Below are 23,352 nucleotides of genomic sequence, written 5' to 3'. Positions count from 1 at the left end.
TTTACCCTTGGCAAGGGGAGGCCTATCGCAGGTGGGAAGCTTAGCAGCTGTCATTGCATTGGTTGGTGACAGGTAATCGGGTGGAAAGGAATGTGAACTCCTGTATCCATTGGAGGCATTCTGTCACTTACACACACTGACGCATGCATGCACAACTTTTCTGCCCCCTTTAACTCAGGCTCTCAGGCCTGGCCCCTGATGTGTGGCTGGGATCTGCCAGGCCTCATCAATTTCCCAGACTTGATGCACAGCTTTGTAACTTTCTCTCATTAATGGCTGCTTGAAGACCCAACAATAGCCAATGCTTTAACATAGAGCTGCTGTATTGGTTGGCAGCTTTCTTTTTCTGAGTGGGTCTCACTGTAAGATGGGTGCAGAAGTCTCACCAGCACTGGTCCCAGCAAAAAAAAATGGCCTCGGGGCCACCTACATTTTAGTAAGCGGGTTTCCAACTGACCTTTAGTCAGGGTAGGGAAAGGGAGCAGGGAATATGGTAACCTGTGATACTCTGTTTTGGAAAAAATACAGCAGAAATGCTGATAATACAGATTGTGTTATGATAGAAAGTGTTAACCAGCTCTAAGAAGTAGACTCACAAAGTTTATTCTTTATCCTGGCTGCAGCACAACTATATATGTTGATGCAAAAAGCAAGTTTAATAAATTCAGGAATTTTCTTATTATTAATGCTTTAAGAAATTAGCAGAAGATTTATAGGACACTTAAAAGCCACAGAATTCCATCCGGAACGGAGTTCAGACATTTTAGTTTCACACCTTCAATACTGTCAATAACAGTGTCTTATACAGATGGATACCTTAAGTCTATTACCTGAAGTTTTGTGCGCAGCATCATTGCATCTTTGATTCTTTTCTTTAATTTTTCAGTCTCAGCCTATTGGTGTAAATAAAAGCAGATTTAAAAATGGATTGTAACTGGTATTGCACAATTGCAGGGCCAAGGACAAAAATCACTCCATTGCTGCTGCTGGCCTGCACCCCAGTCCCCAACCTCAGTGTAGTGGGCCCTCCCCTACTCCTCACAAGCACAGCGGTCCTGCCACACTCCCTCCCACCCTCCACAACCAAACACAGCAGCACTGCTCTCCTCAGCTGAGCACAGCATATTAGAAACCCAAGCCCTGATTTATGAGTCCTGATATACTGCTATCTTAAATTCTTCCCTGGGTCTTGTACAAATGGAATGGACTTTCCATGGCTCACATTCTCAGGGCTACAAACACTGACTCCAACACTGTCACTGCATATATCTCTCACTAAAATTCACAGACCCCAACTCTCACTATTGCATACAGTATGCCCACTCAATGACTCTCACTGAACTCACCTTCCAAACTAATCCCACCTGACTTCTGCACTTCCTACTCACATACTCTGGACACCTCACCCACCCTTGCATCATCATGAGCACAACTACTGTCCACTTTCATCATGATCAATCCATCTCTTTGACTCAGGACAGAAAAGAAACTCTCACAACCAGGTTGAGATGGCCAAGACAGGCCACAGGGTCGTGCACAATAAGTTCCTCCCTCCATATGATGAAAAAATGCTGGAGTTAGCCAGAGAAGATTGCAATTGCTCATGTGGGGACACCGTGACCTTCATGGATAGCCAACTGAGTGAGTTTCACTGCACTATGTATGCAGCTTTCCTATTAAAACCAGTGCTAAATAACACTTATTCTGAACCAATTTTTGCTTTTTTTCCATAAATAATTCCGTCTCTTCTCTTATGCAATAACCTATAGCAAGCAGAAGGGAAGCACCATTAATGGTCACCTGTCTCCACCTCTGCAGAGGAAGTCAATCAACTCTGATAGGATGAACCAGCAACACTTTTGCCTGTATCTCCACCAGCTCAGAGACTTTCACCTCAGTAGGTAATCTTTCTAGGTTAGATGTGCTCCATTCTAGTGAGCACATCACTGACAAATTTCCACAGCTAGCTGAGGAAGAATCACCCTAGGCCACTGTCTCAGAGGAATGCTGGTAACAAGGCGCAGTTTCAGCACCAAGCAGAAAAACATTCCTGTGGTATCAGTCACTCGTGATTTTGTCAAAACGTACAGAGAGGCTTAGCAACAGCAGGTAGGTTTATCAGAGCTGTTCCTGAACCACCAAGGAGACCCAGGTCTAGCACGATCAAGTGTCTGTCAGATATGTGCACAGACCTGCACCAAATTCAGCTCACTTTTCCTCAGCAGATTTTTATTCTATTCTATAAGATTTTATCTGACCACTCCAGCCCAATCAAAGCTCTAGTACAGTGTAGTGCATGTTCCTCAAGTTAATATCCTAATCCTCAGAGAACTGTTCTTGATTCCCATTTTATTTGCATCCATGACATTTTCCCTCTGGTGGCTCTGGTTATAAAGGGCACAACTTGTCACAATGACCTAGTACACCCATTCTGTGCAAGACTGTGAGGCTCCGCTATTACAATAAAGGATCCAAAGGTCATCTTGAGGAGGTCTTTGGTCTTTTTCACAGTGGCCATGGTGGAAGAGTTTTACAGCATCGTTATAACTATTTTGTCTCAGTTTGAAGTTCATAAAGGTTTCATCAGCCACACTTGGACGACACAGCTATTGCCCCTCAGCAGCCAGCCTTTGATGGCCCAAGGACCTTGGAAGGTCACGAGAACCTGTGAGTTCTCTAGTATAAACACATCGGGGAAGATGCCAGGATATCTGGTTCACAACTGAAGAATTTGACATCCACGATCACAGATAAGCTACAAATTGACGAAGTGGAGTCTTTTCAATTGTTGAACTCTACAGATTGGTAATGAAGGCTCCCAAAGCAATGTAGTTAGAGTCTTGATTGTCCTGCATGTCTCTCCTTGACATAGGAGAAAGAAATAAGTTGGTATAATCTGGAGAGAACTTGAAACTGTGAAACCATTGTCAATTGTAAGAAAAACCATTTGATTTACTGATATCCTTTAGGGAAGGAAACTGCCATTCTTAATTGATCTGTCCTACAAGTGACTACAGACCAAAAGGAATATGGTTGATTCTTAACTGCCATGTGGGCAGTTAGGGATGGGCAATAAATGCTCACCTAGCCAGCAATGTCCATGTCCTGCAAATGAATAAAAAAAGTTCTTGCCCACTCACTTAACCTGTCTGTGACCTTCTGTGGATTCTTTGTGCAATCCTCACCGCTTGCTTTCCCACTTCTTTTGTGTTATCTGCAAAATTGGTGATAGTACATTCACTTGCCTCTTCCAAGTTATTAACATATATTGTAAATAATTATGGGCCCATTGATCTCTGTGGCACTCCACTGGGTACAGTTTGGCCCATTTATCTTCACTTAGTTAGCCATTCCTTTATTTGTGCTAATAACTATTCCCAACACCATGGCTCTTATCTTATTAAGTAATTATGTCTGGTACCTCATCTAATGCATTTTGGAAATCCAAATATATATCTTCTAGTTCCCCTTTATGTATCTTGCTTGATACCTCCACTAAGAATTCTGATAGATTTGTCAAGCATGATTTCCCCTTTCTGAAACCATGTTGACTCTGTTTGATCATATTGAACATTTTTAAATACTCTACTATTTCATCCTTTAGAACAGAATCTGGCGTTTTTCCAATAAAAGCTGTTAAGCTAGTTGGCCTTTTATCTTTTTCTTTTGTCTGCCTCCCTTTTTGAATAAAGGTGTTACATTGTCAGTTCTCCAATCTGCAGAGACTCCTTTGCCTCTTCTGAACAATTCAATGAACATATGGTTTCACTAAACAACCAATCTCTCAAAAAGCTCATGCACCTGACATCACACCAAGGCTAAAGTTCACACATGCTTTGCTCAAATACGTCTGAGACAGACAAAGGTCAGTTACAATCATTCTGGGTAGCGACTCAACTCAAAGCTTTTGTGACAATAGTATGGCTTTAAGAGGTGTATTTTATCTTTTCTTTATGAAGAGAGTTTGAATCAATGGTGTCAAGCAGTCTGGTTCAATTAAATAAAGTAAACACATTGAGAGACATTGGGTTTTTCTAAAGTTGGAACAATTGAAGATGCTTTAAAGGGTGGGATCACACTCCCACAAAACCAGGATTTTCCACTGGGGGTTTGGAAGCTCCTAAACATCTCTTCTTGCTACACTAAAATGCTTGAGTGCTCTCTCTCTCTCAGAGATTTCTCTCGATGTCTTTCCTCCTGGACTGGAGAACTAATGTGACAATCCATTTTGCTGAATTTGCCTTTGCTAAGGGTGTGTTTATGGGATGTTACTATATTGGAACTGTTGCTGGTTAGTAGTTAAGTTTTTTTTATTCTATTGAGTTTTCTAATAGAGTCATGTCATTTGAGCTTTCTTTTGTGTGAATTTTAACTACAGTGTAAGAATAAATTGTGTTTTTGCTTCCAGCCTAGTGGTTGACCAACTGAATTTCATCCAGAACACAACATCTTATATTTGCCTTTAAAAATAAGAATAACTTAGGGTCTAGGCTCTCTCCTTAATATTATATATTTTGAGGGGGTTTAGTCTGGTCCATAACACTTTGCAATCTCTACAAGCTGACAGTCAAGACTAAGGTGGCTCTTCACCATATTCATAAATTACAATATGCCAAGAACAGTGCCACTGTAAGTGGAAATCAAACTACCTTCAATCTCATCGACTCTGACAAAATAAGATTTGTCTCCCAGTCAACATTAATAAGACAAAAATCCTCCTCAAGCCCTGCCCCAGACAAGGACCTTAACACCCAGATAGTATTATTGATGGGAAAACCTTAGAATTCATTGAATTCTTTTCATATCTCAGCAACAACCTTACTGAAAATGTTACCAAATAGGGGATCCAGCTCAGAATCTTGTGCCAGCTCTGATGAAAGGTGATTTTTATATACAAATTTATTTTAGAAGTTGAATTTTGATAATGTGATAAAGTCATTGGATTAGCAATCTTGACCTGCACACTAATTTTTGATGGTATAGATTCAAATCCCAAAATGGCAGGGCACTTAGCTCTTCAGGCCTACTCTATTAAATAAGATCATGATTGTGACCTCAACTCCAACTTCTTGCTTATCTCCGGGAATCTTTGAGCGCCTTCTTAGTCAAGAAGCCCATTTTTGGATTAAGGTAGTAATGAGATCAGCAAGTGAATGGTCATGGCAGAATCCAATCTGAATGTCAGTCATCAAGTTATTGCTGAATAAGTGAGATTTGATAGCACTGTCGACTATCACTTCCATCACTTTGCTGATGATCAAGAACTTTCTGATAAGACATAACTGGTCATGTCAGATTTGTCCTTTTTTTGTGGAGAGGACATATCTGGGAAATTTTCTACATTTCTGTGTAGCTAATGATATTGTAGCTGTATTGGAACAGTTGGCTTGGGCACAACAAATTCTGGATTTCAAGTCTTCATTACTAATGCTAGAATGTCGTTAGGACATTAAGCCCTTCATTATCCTATACCTTCAGCCACTTCATGTTATAACATAAATGAAGTGAACTGAATTTGCTGAGGACTTGCAACTGTGATGCTGGGAACCTCAAGAGAAGGAAAAGATGGATCGTCTACTCGGTACATCTACCTGAGGATGGCTGCAAATGCTTTGTATATGTAAATGCCATAAACCCATACTGACACCCTATTCAAAACAGCATCAATGGCCTGCACTCTGTGAATGCCATTTTGAAATCAAAACAGCATCTGTAGTCTCAAACAATTGGTGCTAGGGGGCCAAATTTCGCAGCTTGTCTTCAATGTAAGACAGCTGTAATTGAAACAGAAAAATCAAACTGTGAACAACACCACAAAAATGTGGAAAAACACCAAGGGCTATACAAACTCAACACTTGTTGCCAAAAAGCTCTTCATCATAACAGATTCCTCAGAATCCAATTTCATAATGTATCGCATACCTGATATTAACGTGATGCACAAAGAAGTGTTTTAATAATGCCTTTAAAAAAAGTATATGCCTCCAGCTAAATAAGGGTTGGTCTGTTTCTCATAGTAAGGCTGAACTCACATGATCACCCAGATTGCCTTGGTAACTGTGGGTGGAATTTTCCTCTGCTGAAAAGTACCTGGGAACATGGCAGGGTGGTAGGGTAATCATGTGGACTGGTGTTGGAGAAATAGCCATTGCTTTCCCCATCATAGCAGAAATTATGCTCATTCAATCCCTACAGTGTGTGAACAGGCATTTGGCCCTACAGGTCCATACCGGCTCTACAAAGAGCATTCCACCCAAACACACCCCCATAACTTATATTTCGCCATGGCTAACATACCTAACCTACACATCCCTGGGTCCTATGGGACAATTTAGCATGGCAAATCCCTGTAGCTTGCACATCTTTGGACTGTGGGAAGAAACTGGAGCATCCAGAGGAAACCCATGCACAGATACAGGGAGAATGTGCAAACTCCACACAGACAGTCGCCCGAGGCTGGAATCAAACATGGGTTCCTGGCGCTGTGTGATAGCAGTGCTAATCACTGAGCCACATGCCACCCAGCATGTTCTGGGTAGTCATGCTCAAGCCTAACTTTCCCACTCTGTGTCATTTGACACAATCTGGCATATAGCCCACCAGCAGCCAATCAGCTGTCTGGTTTGCACAAGATCTGCAGGCTTTCTTACTTCTGTGGACTATAGGTTTCCTGTTGGAAACTCTCCTAATTTAGTCCAAAAATGGAAATAGCACCTTACCAAATGCCATCTGGAAATTCAAGTATGATATGTATGCAAGCTCGTCTATATTCAATGAAATAATAATTTTCTCCTAATTTCATCGTATACCATTTTGAGTTAAATAAATCATGGTTTATGCAACAAAAAAAAACAGTCCATGTGTACCACTTAAAATGTTTTATTTTCTTTCTCTAATTCAACCATATTTTTGGTCCTAGAGAATTTTTTATGCCATGTTGTAATGGTGCCAATTTAAATAATAAGTATAAAATGACAAATTGAAAAACTTAAATGTTAAAAATTGAAAGCAAACATGATATGAACAATCAGAGATTATGGGAACTGCAGATGCTGGAGAATCCACGATAACAAAGTGTGAAGCTGGATAAACACAGCAGGTCAAGCAGCATCTCAGGAGTACAAAAGCTGACGTTTCGGGCCTAGACCCTTCATCAGAGAGGGGGGTGGGGAGAGGGTTCTGAAATAAGTAGGGAGAGAGGGGAGGCGGACTGAAAATGGATAGCGGAGAAGATAGGTGGAGAGGAGAGTATAGGTGGGGAGGTAGGGAGGGGATCGGTCAGTCCAGGGAGGACGGACAGGTCAAGGAGGCAGGATGAGGTTAGTAGGTAGGAAATGGAGGTGCGGCTTGAGGTGGGAGGAGGGGATAGGTGAGAGGAAGAACAGGTTAGGGAGGCGGGGATGAGCTGGGCTGGTTTTGGGATGCAGTGGGGGGAGGGGACGAGCTGGGCTGGTTTTGGGATGCAGTGGGGGGAGGGGAGATTTATATGAACAATCACTTGGATTATGATACAGTAGCATTATCTGCTTTAGCACTAATAGTGTAATAGAGTAGAAAACATTTTGTCCTTTTGAAATGCCAAGAATTGCAAACTTCATCAACTCTATGATGCCAATACCCTCAGGATCTTTCAACCCATTCACTTTCCTCTGATTACATCCCTCCTTCCGATTTCATCCTTTACAAGGTTCAACATTGAATTAAACAATTTCAAAGCATCAGAATTGCTCCCATTTTGTTCAGCATCCAGTTATTTGTTCATCAAATTATTTCTGCCTCTCACCCTATCGCAGTCTTCTTTTGTTCTTTCTTTGTTCCCTCCCTCCTTGTACCTGTTATATCAGTAACACTCCTCAGTTCTGATGAAAGGTTACAGACTATTTCTCCATTGAAAAGGTTGCCCAGCAAGCTGAGTTTTTAAGTATTTTGAGTTAATATTTCATGTTTCCAGCACCTACAGTATTTTGCGATTCTGGAAAGAAATATTCAGTTTTTACTGATAATGACAAATCTGAATGATTGAGGGGACGCAAAGCAAAAAGGGGTTTGCCTTCTGTCAAGGTATGGGAAAAAATTGGACTGACTAAACCATGTTCCGTGGCAAATCATGTCACAACAATCAAAGGGGCATTATCAAATAATTGACAGCAGACTAGTTACCACTTTGGCAATGCTGAAACAGAATATAGATGCATTATTATCTTGGAAAATTCACCAATATAAATAAGAAGCTAAAACTGGAGCAAGACCTAATGTAGGATCTCAATACCTGCTGGTCAGTATCTATGTTAATAAAGTGTGGAACTGGATGAACACAGCAGGCTAGGCAGCATCTTAGGAGCACAAAAGCTGATGTTTCGGGCCTAGTAGGTGCTGGAAACATGAAGGGTCTAGGCCCGAAACAGCTTTTGTGCTCCTAAGATACTGCTTGGCCTGCAGTGCTCATCCTGCTCCACACTTTGTTCTCTCGGATTCTCCAGCATCTGCAGTTCCCATTATCTCTGGTCAGTATCTATGTGTTGTTTCCTTAAAAATTTCGAATTTTTATAAAAATATATGTATAAACTAGTTGAATTATACAGTGACATGTAACAACTGATCTTTAAGTTTTGCCATTGAACAAAATGTATAACGTAAATTATCACAAATTGATTCAATTAAGTTGCATAGCTGTAGTCTAAATTGAAAGTACTGTCAAACAGACTTTTATCTCAAATTTCAACAGACCTTGAATGTATTAAAACATTTCACAGCAATCTTGTGGCCCTGTTTCCAAGTCTGGAGGCCAGGATTCAAGTTCCACCTGGTATGGTGTAGGTGTGTAATAACGCTTCTGAACAGGTTGATTTAAAAATGTCTAAAACCATTTAAGATCAAATCGTTGGATTATAAACGATGTTAGCACTAATCCACTGAAACCAAAATGTCCTGAATTTTGGAAATAATATCAATCACTTACCTTTAACTGATCTTCCTGATCGACTGCTGACTTTGTCAGCATCGACAACTTTGCTTTCACTGCACTTTGAGTCCTCTCCACTTGGGAGAGCTGTTTCTTCACAGTGGTTAGCTTGGTATTATTCTTCTTCAGAGATTCCTGCATTTGCCGGATTTCTTTCTTCATTTTATTTCTTTCCTGTCGACTTTAACATATGCTTTCAATTAAAAATAGATAAAGTACTGATGGCTCAACAAAAATCAGATTATTTTACATACCTTTCTTTAATGTCATTGTTGAAAGTTTCAATATTTAATTCTTGCTCTCTGTTTGCTTTCTTCAAATCCCTAAATTCAAATACTGTTCTTTCAAGGTCTCTCTGTTGTTGTGACAATTCAGTTCTTCCAATTATTGTCTGTATAAACATAAGATGAATAAAGTTATTTCAACTAGAAGTGATAACAAAGCATTCACCAGCAAGAAGCTCAATAAGTGAAAATAATCCACTATTCAACGCACACATAAGTGACATGTAAAATATATTATTTTCTGTATAAGAAGTACCAAGCATTGATCTGGAGCATTTCAACTTTTAACATATAAATAAGTTGCTCAATTATCGATCTTCTCTTGGGCAAAGTGCTGAGTCAGCTTTCGAGTCTAATAAACAGGGACAGGATATGGCAAGAAGTAGGTTGCAATACCACAAAGAACTAAGTTTTACTGTGTGATCATCAGGATGCCTATAGATATGAGGAGAATATTATCAGCATCAAAGTCTGCAGTCAACTGTGATGCACCTTTTAGGAAGAGGCTTTAGTTTATTTACAGAGAGCTGGAATCAGGATATCATCAAGATATCATCTTGATCTAGAACAAAGAATTACCAGTGATTGGGTAACTTCTTTAATAGAAATTAAAATAGTAGAAGAAACATTTTGAAAAAAATATAAATGCTAATAACGTCAAACACAACATGAGTTTCTGCCTGTAACTTTTTAAACTGTCAATTCCCAATATTGGTTGAACTACTGAACCAAAACAAAGCAAAATCAAATGATAATTCCGAAGAAACTAATAAGGTAGAGGAAAAATTGGCATGTGTTAGAAGTGTTAAAAGATGAAAACAAATTAAAATAAGAGAAAGTATATTTTTTTTCCATTCCTCACTAGTATTGTCCGCTGTAGAGGCATCCATTTAAATGGAGTGAGGATAATTGGGGTTTACAATGAGCAGATCATCTGCTCTACTAGATCACAGCTTTTCCTTACATTGCACAGTTACGAGATTAAAATGTCCCAATGTCTCAAGGCATCTCACAAGAGCATTATCGCAAATTTTGACAGCAAGCCACTAACGTTGATAGTAGGACAGAAGTAGATTTTAAGAAAGATGCAGAATTGTAAGAACATCAGAAGAAACAGATAAATAGGATTAAGGCCTTCAATCTGTTTCAATCTTCATGCATGATGTGTATCATATCTTCAGCTACTGGCTATAACCATAACACTTAACAGTTGACTGACAGAAGTAGTTTTCATAAATTTAATTGATCTAGTCTCAACAAATGTTAGGAATACAAAGTTATAAATTTCCACTGTGTGAAGAAGTGCTTCCTGCCATCATCCAACAATTTAGTGCAATTTAAATGTGTCCCTTATCCTGAAACTCAAACAGCAGATAAAATAGTCCTCTCTACTCATAGTATCAAATCTTAAGCATCTTAAACAACTCAATTAGACAGTCACTTATTCCTCTGTATTCAAAGAAATACACGCCTAGTGTAGGCAACATATCCTCACAATTTAATGCTTTTATATCTTTTTTTTATATCACTCTAGTGAATTTGTAATGCGCCCTCTTCAAGGCTAGCATATCCTTCCTAAGAAACAATGCCCAAAATGAATGCAGTACTCCAACTGGAGGTTTATCATAGCTCTAATACCTTTTTCCTTCCAGTCCCTTGTGAAAAAAAAGTCAACATAGTTTTTCTGAGATAATGGGAACTGCAGATGCTGGAGAATCCAAGATAATAAAATGTGAGGCTGGATGAACACAGCAAGCCAAGCAGCATCACAGGAGCACAAAAGCTGACGTTTCGGGCCTAGACCCTTCATCAGAGCAAAGATGGGAGGGGGAGTGGAAATGGTTTGCGACTGGGAGGTGCAGTTGTTTGTTGCGAACCGAGTCGCAAACCATTTCCACTCCCCCTCCCATTCTTTAGATGACATGTCCATCATGGGCCTCCTGCAATGCCACAATGATGCCACCCGAAGGTTGCAGGAACAGCAACTCATATTCCGCTTGGGAACCCTGCAGCCTCATGGTATCAATGTGGACTTCACCAGTTTCAAAATCTCCCCTTCCCCCACCGCATCCCTAAACCAGCCCAGTTCGTCTCCTCCCCCCACTGCACCACACAACCAGCCCAGCTCTTCCCCTCCACCCACTGCATCCCAAAACCAGTCCAACCTGTCTCTGCATCCCTAACCTGTTCTTCCTCTCACCCATTCCTTCCTCCCACCCCAAGCCGCACCCCCATCTCCTACCTACTAACCTCATCCCACCTTCATGACCTGTCCGTCTTCCCTGGACTGACCTATCCCCTCCGTACCTCCCCACCTATACTCTCTCCACCTATCTTCTTTTCTCTCCATCTTCGGTCCGCCTCCCCCTCTCTCCCTATTTATTCCAGAACCCTCACCCCATCCCCCTCTCTGATGAAGGGTCTAGGCCCAAAACGTCAGCTTTTGTGCTCCTGAGATGCTGCTTGGCCTGCTGCGTTCATCCACCCTCACATTTTATTGTCTTGGATTCTCCAGCATCTGCAGTTCCCATTATCTCTTGTGGAGCAATTCGGCCTGTTCTATTTCACTAATCTAACCACTGAACTCTCTGAATTTATTTCTCTCAGATGTATTCCCAATTTTGAAAATTTATTGATCGTCTTCACTTACTCCACTCTTGTAGACAGGGTTCCAAGTTAATGCCACTCATTGCACAAAACATTATTATTTACATTTATTTACCACTCTTGTCCAAAAGTCTTAAATTTGTGTCACCTATTCCTTGTACTATCAGCTAATAGAACAGTTTTACTTTGCCCATAATGACATAATCTTATATACCTGCAACAATTTTCCTTTTAATTTTGCTTCAAGGAAAGAAAAGCCACTTTAAAAATAATTGGTTTAATAGGAACAAGCTTATTCTTAAATCAACTGAAAAACATTAGTTAACAAGTAAGCTATGATCCAGAATTAAGATTATATACTCTTACTTTCATACAGATACACACAAAAAACAAACCTTTGCCAATTTTTCAATTTTAAGAAAATAAAACAAAAAGTTGGGGTGAGTGAAATGGCTGCTAAATGGGAAAGACATCAAACAGATGTAGCAATTTGAAATTGGGCATCCATGAGACCCCATGGGCGAATCAGCAGCAGAATTTTATGAGACATCAAGCCTTATTCAATGAAAAGTGAAGGAGGAAATGTCCGAAGCAGAAGCAGACATACCTGAAATTAAGTGACAATACAGCACAACCTGCATGACAAACAACACAGGCAGTATGTTGTATGCAAGAGACAGGGCTAAGCAATCCCACAAACCAATAGGGCCGATCTAAACTCTGCAGTCCTGCCATATACATTCACAGAGTGGTATACAAATAAACGGCCAGCAGGAGCGGAGGAGACTCCACAAATATTCCCGTCTTCAACAACGAAAGGGCTGAACACTCGTGTTATAATACAATCTCAAAAAATGTTATTACTTTGTCTCTACCTCCACTATTTTATGCCTGCAATAAAAGGATGTTAATATGTTATGAGTGACCTTGATTAACACATCTACTGAAAAAATTAGACTGACTATAGTAACCTGGATGAGGAACTCATAAAATGCTCTTAAGATAGTTTCTTAGAGCAGTGTGTATTGGAACTGATTGAAGAGGTTGTATTAGATTAGATTTCGTGTAATGTGACAAAATTAATTCATGACCTTACAGTTAAGGTACCCCTACATTGTGGCAACCAGAATGTGATTAGATTTTACATCCACTTTGAAAGGGAGAAGATTGTAGGTTATGAATAGATTTTAAAATTAAATAAGAGCACGTAATATGGACATAAAAAGGGAGCTAGCTTATGTGAATACCATACCAGGCCAGCTGATGAAACATAGAGAGACAGTGGAAGATATTTGACGGGATATTTCAGAATCCTCTGAATAAATATATTCTTACTTTAATGAAAACTTATAAAGGGAAGACCCAAAATTTAAGCTTAACTAAAAAAGTTAGGGCAAGCATTATGCGTATGCAAATTCATATGATTGCACAAAGACAGTTGATCGGTCAGAATACAAAGAAAAACAGAAAATGACCAAAGGTCAATCAGGAGGAAGAATATAGAGTATGAGTAGAAGGTAGCTAGGAATATGAAAACAGAGAGTCAGAGTTTTTGCAAGTATTTCAAGTGAAAATGCGATGTTTGTAGTAGATAACAAGGAAGTGGCAGATGAAATTAACAGAAATTTAGTTTCAGCCTTCACTATAGAGAATACAAAAATCATTTTAGTATTAGCTATAAATCAGGAGGTGGAATAGAGCAAGGAACTTTGTGAAATTACAATCATGAAGGAAGTAGCAGGAAGGAAAACTAATGGAGCTATGGGCTGACAAATCTCTGTTGTCAACAAGGTGTAGAGCTGGATGAACACAGCAGGCCAAGCAGCAGCAGAGGAGCAGGAAAGCTAATGTTTTCGGTCTAGACTGTTCCTCAGAAATGGGGCAGGGGAAGGGAATTCTGAAATAAATAGGGAGGAAGTGGGAGGCGGGTAGAAGATGGATAAAGGAGAAGATAGGTGGAGAGGAGACAGACAGGTCAAGGAGGTGAGGTTGGAGCAAGTAAAGGTGAGTGTAGGTAGGGAGGTAGAGAGGGGACAGGTCAGCCTGTGCTGATGGACATGTCAAGGAGGCGAGATGAGGCTAGTAGATAGGAGATAGGGGTGGGGCTTGAGGTGGGAGGAATGAATAGGTGGGAAGACAGGAGAGGGAGGCGGGTACAAGCTGGGCTGGTTTTGGGATGTGGTCAGGGGAGAGAGATTTTGAAGCTTGTGAAGTCCATATTGATATTACTGGGCTGCAGGGTTCCTAGGCAAAATATGAGATGCTGTTCCTGCAACCTTCGGGCAGCATTGTTGTGGCACTACAGGAGGCCCAGGATGGATATATCATTCAAGGAGTGGGACGGGGAGTTGAAGTGGTTCGCGACTGGGAGGTGCAGTTGTTTGGTACGAACCGAGCGTAGGTGTTCCTCAAAGCAGTCCCCAAGTCTCCGCTTGATTTCCCCTATGTAGAGGAGGCCGGAGGGACCACTCTCTCCTTGACTCCATTGCCTGCTCCACACTTCCCTCCAGCCCCACCACGCCCAGCACTTTTCCCTGCAACCGCAGGAAGTGCTACACCTGCCCCTCACCTCCATCCCAGGCCCTAAGAAGACCACCACATCAAGCAGATGTTCACTTGCACATCTGCCAATGTGGTATACTGTATCTGCTGTTCCAGATGTAGCCTCCTCTACTTCCGCAAAGAGGTCCCCAAGCCTCTGCTTGGTTTTCCCCAATGTAGAGGAGGACACATCTGGAAAAGCAATGGGAGTACGGTTGGGGAGAAGTCTTAAAACAAAAATGATATCATCATCTATCTTCCTCCTGCATAGCGATGAGAGCCACATGTACACTTTTTAGAACGAACATAAAGCTAATGTAGTTTATACTTTTAGTTTAAACTTCTTTGAAAACAGCTTTCTCAGATTTTTCTTCAGTCTCCAATGCCAGTACACCTTTCTTTACATAAAGGTCCAAAACAGTTCACAGCATTTCAGCTCTGGTCTGACTTGTCCCTGTACAGCTTCAGCAAGATCTTGATACTTTTATATTCTATTCCACTTGAAATAAAAGCCAACATTCCATCTGCCTTCCTTAGTACCGACTGAACTTGGATGCTAGCTTTTTGTGACTGGGATGAGGACTCCAAATCTCTCTGATCTATAGCTTTCTGCAGGTTTTCTCCATTAAATAATATTCAGGCCTTCTATTTTTCTTGTCAGAAACCTTACATTTTCCCACATTAAATGCCATCTGCCAAGTTTTGCCCACTACCTTAACTTGTCCATATCTCTCCACAAACACTTTGTATCAGGCACATTTCATCCATTTTCATCATCTAAAAGGGACAAATCAGTGGCATGATGGTACTGACCCTCCACCATAATGGCTGCAGTGGTTCAAGGAGGCAGTTTACTGCTACCTTCTCCAGGGAAATTAAAGATGGGCAATGAATACTGGCCTAGGCAGTGATGCCCACATCCTTTGAACATTTTTTTAAAAATCCATGACTACACTGAAGAGTTCTTGGGAAGTTGTGATGTTTCCCATTAATTGTTACCTCCCCTCTACAGTTATCTGAAATCATTTTGTTCATGTACCAATGATGCCATCTTGAGATCCACTCAAATTGGTACATGGAGTTGTGAATAACTACGCAAATTGTGTGAGACTGGAAAGTAGCCAGTTAAATTTTAAGAAGCCTAAAAATGAACAAAAACCCAATTATATTTATTTACACTTAAAGCAAAAATCACCAATTATCATTGCAACATCCGTCCAAACCTATTAAATACTTGATATTGGAAACATCCCTCTTACATCCTAGAATGACTCCACTGATTTGGTCAGTAGCCATCGCTTTTGAGTAGTCCAGGAATGAAGACAGGGCTACCCAAGCTTGGAAAATTAACATCATTACTTGTGAGAGATATGGAAGCTGAAATACAATAAAGTGTTCTCTAAGATATTATGTTCACTTAATTGGATGAGAAGCAGCCTTTTACCAACTGTCCTTGTTGTGACCAGTCAAGAGAAAGTTACCACAATGAGCTATGCTAAAAAGACTCCACAAAGGCTCTTAAATTGCTCTATATTTCCTGTGGGATGTAAGTTCCTCTGACACGCAAGTCCATATCACCAACTGAATCATTACTCACAAACTCAGAACTAAAAAGTACGTGGACCACATTAGGTCTACTAATGATATTTGGGTATATCTAATTTCTGCTTACATATTCTGTTTCCCCCCATAGTCCAAAGACGTGAAGGTTACGTGGATTGGTCATGCTAAATAGTCTGTTGTGTCCCAGGATGTGTAGGCTAGGTGAATTAGCCATGGTAAAGTGGAGTTATCAGGATAGGGTAGAGGGTCAGGTCTAGGTGGGCTGCTCATCAAAGAGTCAGTGCAGACTTGATAGGCTGAGTTGTAGGATTCAATGATTCTATGACTCCTCTATGAGAAATTTTGTCCACTGGAAGTGGACATTGAAAAATTGTATACTGACTAAATATCAGTCACTTAACAACTAATAGTCATTAGATTGTGAGCAGTATCTTCCTGAATATGCAATGTGGACTCACAGCAGGCAAGTCTTTCTACCATCACAAGTTTGCAAAATCAGTATGCTACAACTTCTGGCCATTATTCATTTTGAACTCACCTTCAAGTTAGATATATTAAAAAATTACAGTAAGGGACTGAAGCATAGAAATTCTATAAAAATTGAACGTTTGAGACAGAACCAGGCAATACCGAAGTTCTATCCATTTTATGTAGCTCTTAAAAGTCTAGAAAAATTGAGGAAGCAAAAGAGTGCCTGCCTCATCTGATATGTAAAACAATAGCAATGATGGTACGATGTCAACAGTCAAGGATCACATAATTTCCACCTGTACCACATTCAATTTTACAAATCCTTGGGATTGATGGGTCCTCGGCAACATGGGTTAGAAGCTGGCTAAAGACAGTAAACAGAGAATGGATGGGCATTCTCAGATTGGAGACGAGTTGAAAGTGATGTTCCCCAGGGATTGGTGTTGGGACTCTTGCTTTTTCTGATGTATATTAACGATTTGGAAATCTCTAAATTTGTGACTGATAATAAACTGGGGATAAAAGTGAATTGTGAGGATGACGCTGAGTGACTTCAGAGGGACTCTGACAGGTTGGCCAAATGGGCAGACAGCAGGCTAAAGAACTGTTGCAGAGAAATGTGAGGTAATGCATTTTGATAGAAAAAATATGGAGACCAATACAGGTTCAATGGTACAAATCTGAGACAAGTACAGGATCAGAGGGATCTCGGCGTCCATGCGCATACTTCTCTGGAAGTGGCTAGGCAAGTTGTTAAGAAAGCTTATAGGATCCTTGGATTTATAAATAGAGGCACTGGATATTAAAGCAGGAAGCAATGCTACTCTTCCATAAATCATCGGTCAGAACACACATGGGGTATTGTGAAAACTGAAAGAACTGTGGATGCTGTAAATCAGAAACAAAAACAGAAGTTGTTGGAAAAGCTCAGCTGGTCTGGCAGCATCTGTGAAGAGAAATCAGAACTAACATTTCGGGTCCAGTGACCCTTTCTCAGAACTGATGATAACTCGGAAAATGTTGGTTTATATGCAGAAGATAGAGTGTGGGGAGGGGATAAGGAGTAAATGCTGGGTTGGGATGGAGCCCAAAGAGAGAGAAGTCAGTTGGACAGACAAAGGACTGAATAACAATCTGGCTGGGAGAGTATCAGAGATAATGGGAACTGCAGATGCTGGAGAATTCCAAGATAATAAAATGTGAGGCTGGATGAACACAGAAGGCCAAGCAACATCTCAGGAGCACAAAAGCTGAGGTTTCGGACCTAGACCCTTCATCAGAGAGGGGGATGGGGAGAGGGAACTGGAATAAATAGGGAGAGAGGGGGAGGCGGACCGAAGATGGAGAGTAAAGAAGATAGGTGGAGAGAGTATAGGTGGGGAGGTAGGGAGGGGATAGGTCAGTCCAGGGAAGACGGACAGGTCAAGGAGGTGGGATGAGGTTAGTAGGTAGCTGGGGGTGCGGCTTGGTGTGGGAGGAAGGGATGGGTGAGAGGAAGAATCGGTTAGGGAGGCAGAGACAGGTTGGACTGGTTTTGGGATGCAGTGGGTGGGGGGGAAGAGCTGGGCTGGTTGTGTGGTGCAGTGGGGGGAGGGGACGAACTAGGCTGGTTTAGGGATGCAGTAGGGGAAGGGGAGATTTTGAAACTGGTGAAGTCCACATTGATACCATATGGCTGCAGGGTTCCCAGGCGGAATATGAGTTGCTGTTCCTGCAACCTTCGGGTGGCATCATTGTGGCAGTGCAGGAGGCCCATGATGGACATGTCATCTAGAGAATGGGACGGGGAGTGGAAATGGTTTGCGACTGGGAGGTGCAGTTGTTTGTTGCGAACTGAGCGGAGGTGTTCTGCAAAGCGGTCCCCAAGCCTCCATTTGGTTTCCCCAATGTAGAGGAAGCCGCACCGGGTACAATGGATGCAGTATACCACATTGGCAGATGTGCAGGTGAACCTCTGCTTAATGTGGAATGTCATCTTGGGGCCTGCGATAGGGGTGAGGGAGGAGGTGTGGGGACAAGTGTAGCATTTCCTGCGGTTGCAGGGGAAGGTGCCGGGTGTGGTGGGGTTGGAGGGCAGTGTGGAGCGAACAAGGGAGTCACGGAGAGAGTGGTCTCTCCAGAAAGCAGACAGGGGAGGGGATGGAAAAATGTCTTGGGTGGTGTGGTCGGATTTTAAATGGTGGAAGTGTCGGAGGATGATGTGTTGTATCCGGAGGTTGGTAGGGTGGTGTGTGAGAATGAGGGGGATCCTCTTAGGGCGGTTGTGGCGGGGGCGGGGTGTGAGGGATGTGTTGCGGGAAATACGGGAGACGCGGTCAAGGGCGTTCTCGATCACTGTGGGGGGAAAGTTGCGGTCCTTAAAGAACTTGGACATCTGGGATGTGCAGGAGTGGAATGTCTTATCGTGGGAGCAGATGCGGCAGAGGCGGAGGAATTGGGAATAGGGGATGGAATTTTTGCAGGAGGGTGGGTGGGAGGAGGTGTATTCTAGGTAGCTGTGGGAGTCGGTGGGCTTGAAATGGACATCAGTTCTAAGCTGGTTGCCTGAGATGGAGACTGAGAGGTCCAGGAAGGTGAGGGATGTGCTGGAGATGGCCCAGGTGAACTGAAGGTTGGGGTGGAAGGTGTTGGTGAAGTGGATGAACTGTTCGAGCTCCTCTGGGGAGCAAGAGGCGGCGCCGATACAGTCATCAATGTACCGGAGGAAGAGGTGGGGTTTGGGACCTGTGTAGGTGCGGAAGAGGGACTGTTCCACGTAACCTACAAAGAGGCAGGCATAGCTGGGGCCCATGCGGGTGCCCATGGCCACCCCCTTAGTCTGTAGGAAGTGGGAGGCATCAAAAGAGAAGTTGTTGAGTGTGAGGACGAGTTCAGCTAGGCGGATGAGAGTGTCGGTGGAGGGGGACTGGTCGGGCCTGCGGGACATGAAGAAGCGGAGGGCCTTGAGGCCATCTCCATGCGGAATGCAGGTGTACAGGGACTGGACGTCCATGGTGAATATGAGGTGTTGGGGGCCAGGGAATTGGAAGTCCTGGAGGAGGTGGAGGGCATGGGTGGTGTCACGGACGTAGGTGGGGAGTTCCTGGACCAAAGGGGAGAAAATGGAGTCCAGATAGGTGGAGATGAGTTCGGTGGGGCAGGAGTTGGCTGAGACGATGGGTCGACCAGGGCAGGCAGGTTTGTGGAAACCGCAGGAAATGCTACACTTGTCCCCACACCTCCTCCCTCACCCCTATTGCAGGCCCCAAGATGACATTCTACATTAAGCAGAGGTTCACCTGCACATCTGCCAATGTGGTATACTGCATCCATTGTACCCGGTGCGGCTTCCTCTACATTGGGGAAACCAAGCGGAGGCTTGGAGACCGCTTTGCAGAACACCTCCGCTCAGTTCGCAACAAACAACTGCACCTCCCAGTCGCAAACCATTTCCACTCCCCCTCCCATTCTCTAGATGACATGTCCATCATGGGCCTCCTGCACTGCCACAATGATGCCACCTGAAGGTTGCAGGAACAGCAACTCATATTCCGCCTGGGAACCCTGCAGCCATATGGTATCAATGTGGACTTCACCAGTTTCAAAATCTCCCCTTCCCCTACTGCATCCCTAAACCAGCCTAGTTCGTCCCCTCCCCCCACTGCACCACACAACCAGCCCAGCTCTTCCCCCCCACCCACTGCATCCCAAAACCAGTCCAACCTGTCTCTGCCTCCCTAACCAGTTCTTCCTCTCACCCATCCCTTCTTCCCACACCAAGCCGCACCCCCAGCTACCTACTAACCTCATCCCACCTCCTTGACCTGTCCGTCTTCCCTGGACTGACCTATCCCTTCCCTACCTCCCCACCTACACTCTCTCCACCTATCTTCTTTACTCTCCATCTTCGGTCCGCCTCCCCCTCTCTCCCTATTTATTCCAGCTCCCTCTCCCCATCCCCCTCTCTGATGAAGGGTCTAGGCCCGAAACCTCAGCTTTTGTGCTCCTGAGATGTTGCTTGGCCTGCTTTGTTCATCCAGCCTCACATTTTATTATCCTGGCTGGGAGAGTGATTGGCTGTTAATGGCTGTTAGTGGCTAACAATAGGTAGTGTGTAATGGCAGATTATGTGATGACAAGGCCTGGTGTGTGAGGTTGGGGCGAGGGCATGAAAGAGTTCAGACCCTAAAATTATTGAGTTCGATATCGAGACCAGACAGCTGTAGGGTCTCCAAGCAAAAAGTGAGATGCTGTTCTCCGAGCTTGCGCTGAACTTCACTGGAACACTGCAACAAGCCTGAGACAGAAAAGTTGTTCAGGGAACAGGGTGATGTGTTGAAGTGGCAGCAACTGGAAGTTCAGGGTATTTTTTGCAGGCAGATCATTGATGTTTTGCGGTCACCCAGTCTATGCTTCGTTTCTCCAATGTAGAGGAGACGCATTGTGAGCAGCAAATGCAGTAAACTAGATTGTGTGCATTGCAGATAAAGTGCTGCGTTATCTGCAAGGTATGTTTGCGGCTTTGGACACTGAGGATGGAGGATGTATATCCAGATGTTACATCTTCAGCGGTTGCAGGGGAAGATGCCATGAGGCTGTGAGGAGTGTTAGGAATAAAGGGAGGGTGGAGGTGTCCCAGACAAAACAGTCCCTGTGGATGGTAGACAAGGGAGGGGAAGGGAGCATGTGTCTAATGGTGACATCTCGCTGGAGGTGGCAGAAATGGCTACCGAAGACCTTCTGGATGTGGATTCTGATGAGATGGTTGTTAAGGATAAGTGGAAGCCTATCGCTGTTGTGGGAGGGCAGACAGTGGGTGAGGGTGGAAGTGCGGGAGATGGGTCAGACCTATGTGAAGACCCTGCCAACAATGGTGCTGGCCTTGTTATCATGTAGCCTGCCATTACACACTACCTATTGTTAGCCATTAACAGTCTTCACTAACAGCTTTTCACTCTTCCAGCCAGATCTTTGTTCACTCCTTTGTCTGTCTGTTATCTCTCCCTTTGGGGTCTATCCCCACCTATCAGTTATTCCTTACCCTCTCCCCTCACCCTACCTTCTGCATATAAACCAACATTTTCCTAGCTATCATATGTTCTCAGGAAGGTACACTGGACCTGAAACATTAACTCTGATTTCTCTTCACAGATGCTGCCAGACTTGCTGAGCTTTTGCAGCAACTTCTGTTTCTGATATGGAATATTGTGTTCAGTTCTTGGTACCTTATTCAAGGAAGGATATTAAAGCTCTGGAAAGATTGCTAAGGAGATTTACTAGATTGATACCAGGAATGAAGGGTTTTAGATACAGGGAAATATTAGAGAAATTAGGCTTATTCTCCTTGTAACAGAGAAGATTAAGAGGTGATCTTACTGAAGTGTTCAAATTTATGAACAATTTTGACAGGGTAACGAAGAATAATTTGTTTCCACTAGTTGGTACATCAGAAGCTCATGGTCATAATTTCACAACTGTCAGCAAGAGAGCTAGGAGTGAGATGAGGAGAAACTTCTTTGCTCAAGAGAGTTATTAGAATTTGGAATGCACTACCTGGGAGAGTGGTGGGGGGGGGATCATATATGATATTTCAAAAGAGAGTTGAACGTATATTTGAAAGTGATGAATTTAGAGCGCTACGAAGCTAAGGCTGGAGAATGAGGCTGGCTGGGTCGATTGTTCAGGAGTTAACAAAGATGGAATGCAGCAAATGGCTTCCTTCTCTATCATAAAATTCAACATTTCTATAGTTCTATGATCTTGAAAACTTCATTTAAATCACCCTTTAACATTTTAAATTTCAGCAACAACATCCATAATTTATGAACCCAATGGTAGTGTATTGGTACTATCACTGAATAAGCAAACCCTATACTTGGACTAATTATTTGGATATATGGTCTCAGTAATGGTGACCATGAAACTATCATTGGTAGCTTTAAAAACCTTTCTGGCTCATAATTGTCCTGTAGGGGAGAAAATTTGCTGTCCTGGTTTGGTCTGGTCTACATGATTTCAGACCCACATCAATCTGGTTGACCTTAGCTACTTTTTGAAATGGCCTAGCAAGCCTCTTAATAGAAATGGATGAGAAATGCTGGCTTTCCCAATGATGCTCATATCCGCTAATGAATCAAAAGAAGACAACCACTCTCATAACTGAGTCTTTGGAATTCAGTTATCATCTAGTTAATCTGTGATGCACAACCTGCAATCCCCAAATAGCCTTCCTATGACGTGATGCTAAGGACTGTTCACATATTCCAGGCATAATTTGACTACAGTTTGCAGTGCAATTTCTACTTCCTTCTATTCTATTACTCTTGATGTGAGACCAGCTCATGATATTTTAATGATCTGTGCACTTAGTCTTCAGACACTCCTAAGTCTCTCTGCCCTCCACTGTTAATAGCTTTTTACCTTTTTAGGCAGTTTCCAGTTCTACACTTGCTAGGTGCAAAATGATTTGTCCTAACTGTCTACAATGATATCAGTAGCTATACATATCAGGAAAGGACAGATCTCTTTAGCCTTGATAAAACTTTGACAATATGTCATCTGAGGTCCTGGCATTAGGGCTTATCTAGGATATGGGCCACAGAAGCAGGCCATTTAGTTCTATCAGTCCACACAGGTGTTTATGCTTCCCTTGAGTCTCCTCCCATTTTTCCTCATCTCTATCTTCGATCATAAGTATCTATTCCTTTCTCTCACAGATGGTTACCTAGTTTCCTCTTAAATGCATCAAACTATTTGCTTCAACGTGATAGCAAGTCCTGCATACTCACCACCTTTTTGATCAAGTTTTTTTTCCATAATCTCTGGCATTTCATGATTTTTCTTACTAGATATCCTTCATAATGCTTCCTTCCCACAAAATAAAACATTGTCTCTGTGTCAACTCTATCAAAGCCAATGTATTTCACAATATTAAAAGAAATCTTA

General features: G+C 42.5%; 1 protein-coding gene across 12 annotated transcripts in view; it reads right to left on the bottom strand.

Annotated features, from left to right (window-relative positions):
• LOC125451596 (coiled-coil domain-containing protein 178) overlaps positions 1-23,352 on the bottom strand; it is a 349,746-nt gene that overhangs the window by 246,249 nt on the left and 80,145 nt on the right. For all 12 annotated transcript variants that reach the window (XM_059646071.1, XM_048528880.2, XM_048528877.2 and 9 more), the window contains 3 exons: positions 9,217-9,353; positions 8,960-9,143; positions 831-893 (listed from right to left, as the gene is read on the bottom strand). In XM_059646071.1, coding sequence (XP_059502054.1) covers positions 831-893; positions 8,960-9,143; positions 9,217-9,353 — 384 coding nt within the window. The remainder of the gene's footprint in view (positions 1-830; positions 894-8,959; positions 9,144-9,216; positions 9,354-23,352) is intronic.

The sequence above is a fragment of the Stegostoma tigrinum genome, chromosome 5 (assembly GCF_030684315.1).
Source record: "Stegostoma tigrinum isolate sSteTig4 chromosome 5, sSteTig4.hap1, whole genome shotgun sequence".
Taxonomy (NCBI): domain Eukaryota; kingdom Metazoa; phylum Chordata; class Chondrichthyes; order Orectolobiformes; family Stegostomatidae; genus Stegostoma; species Stegostoma tigrinum.
Note: the sequence above shows the minus strand (reverse complement) of the source record. Positions and strands in the feature narration are given on the sequence as shown.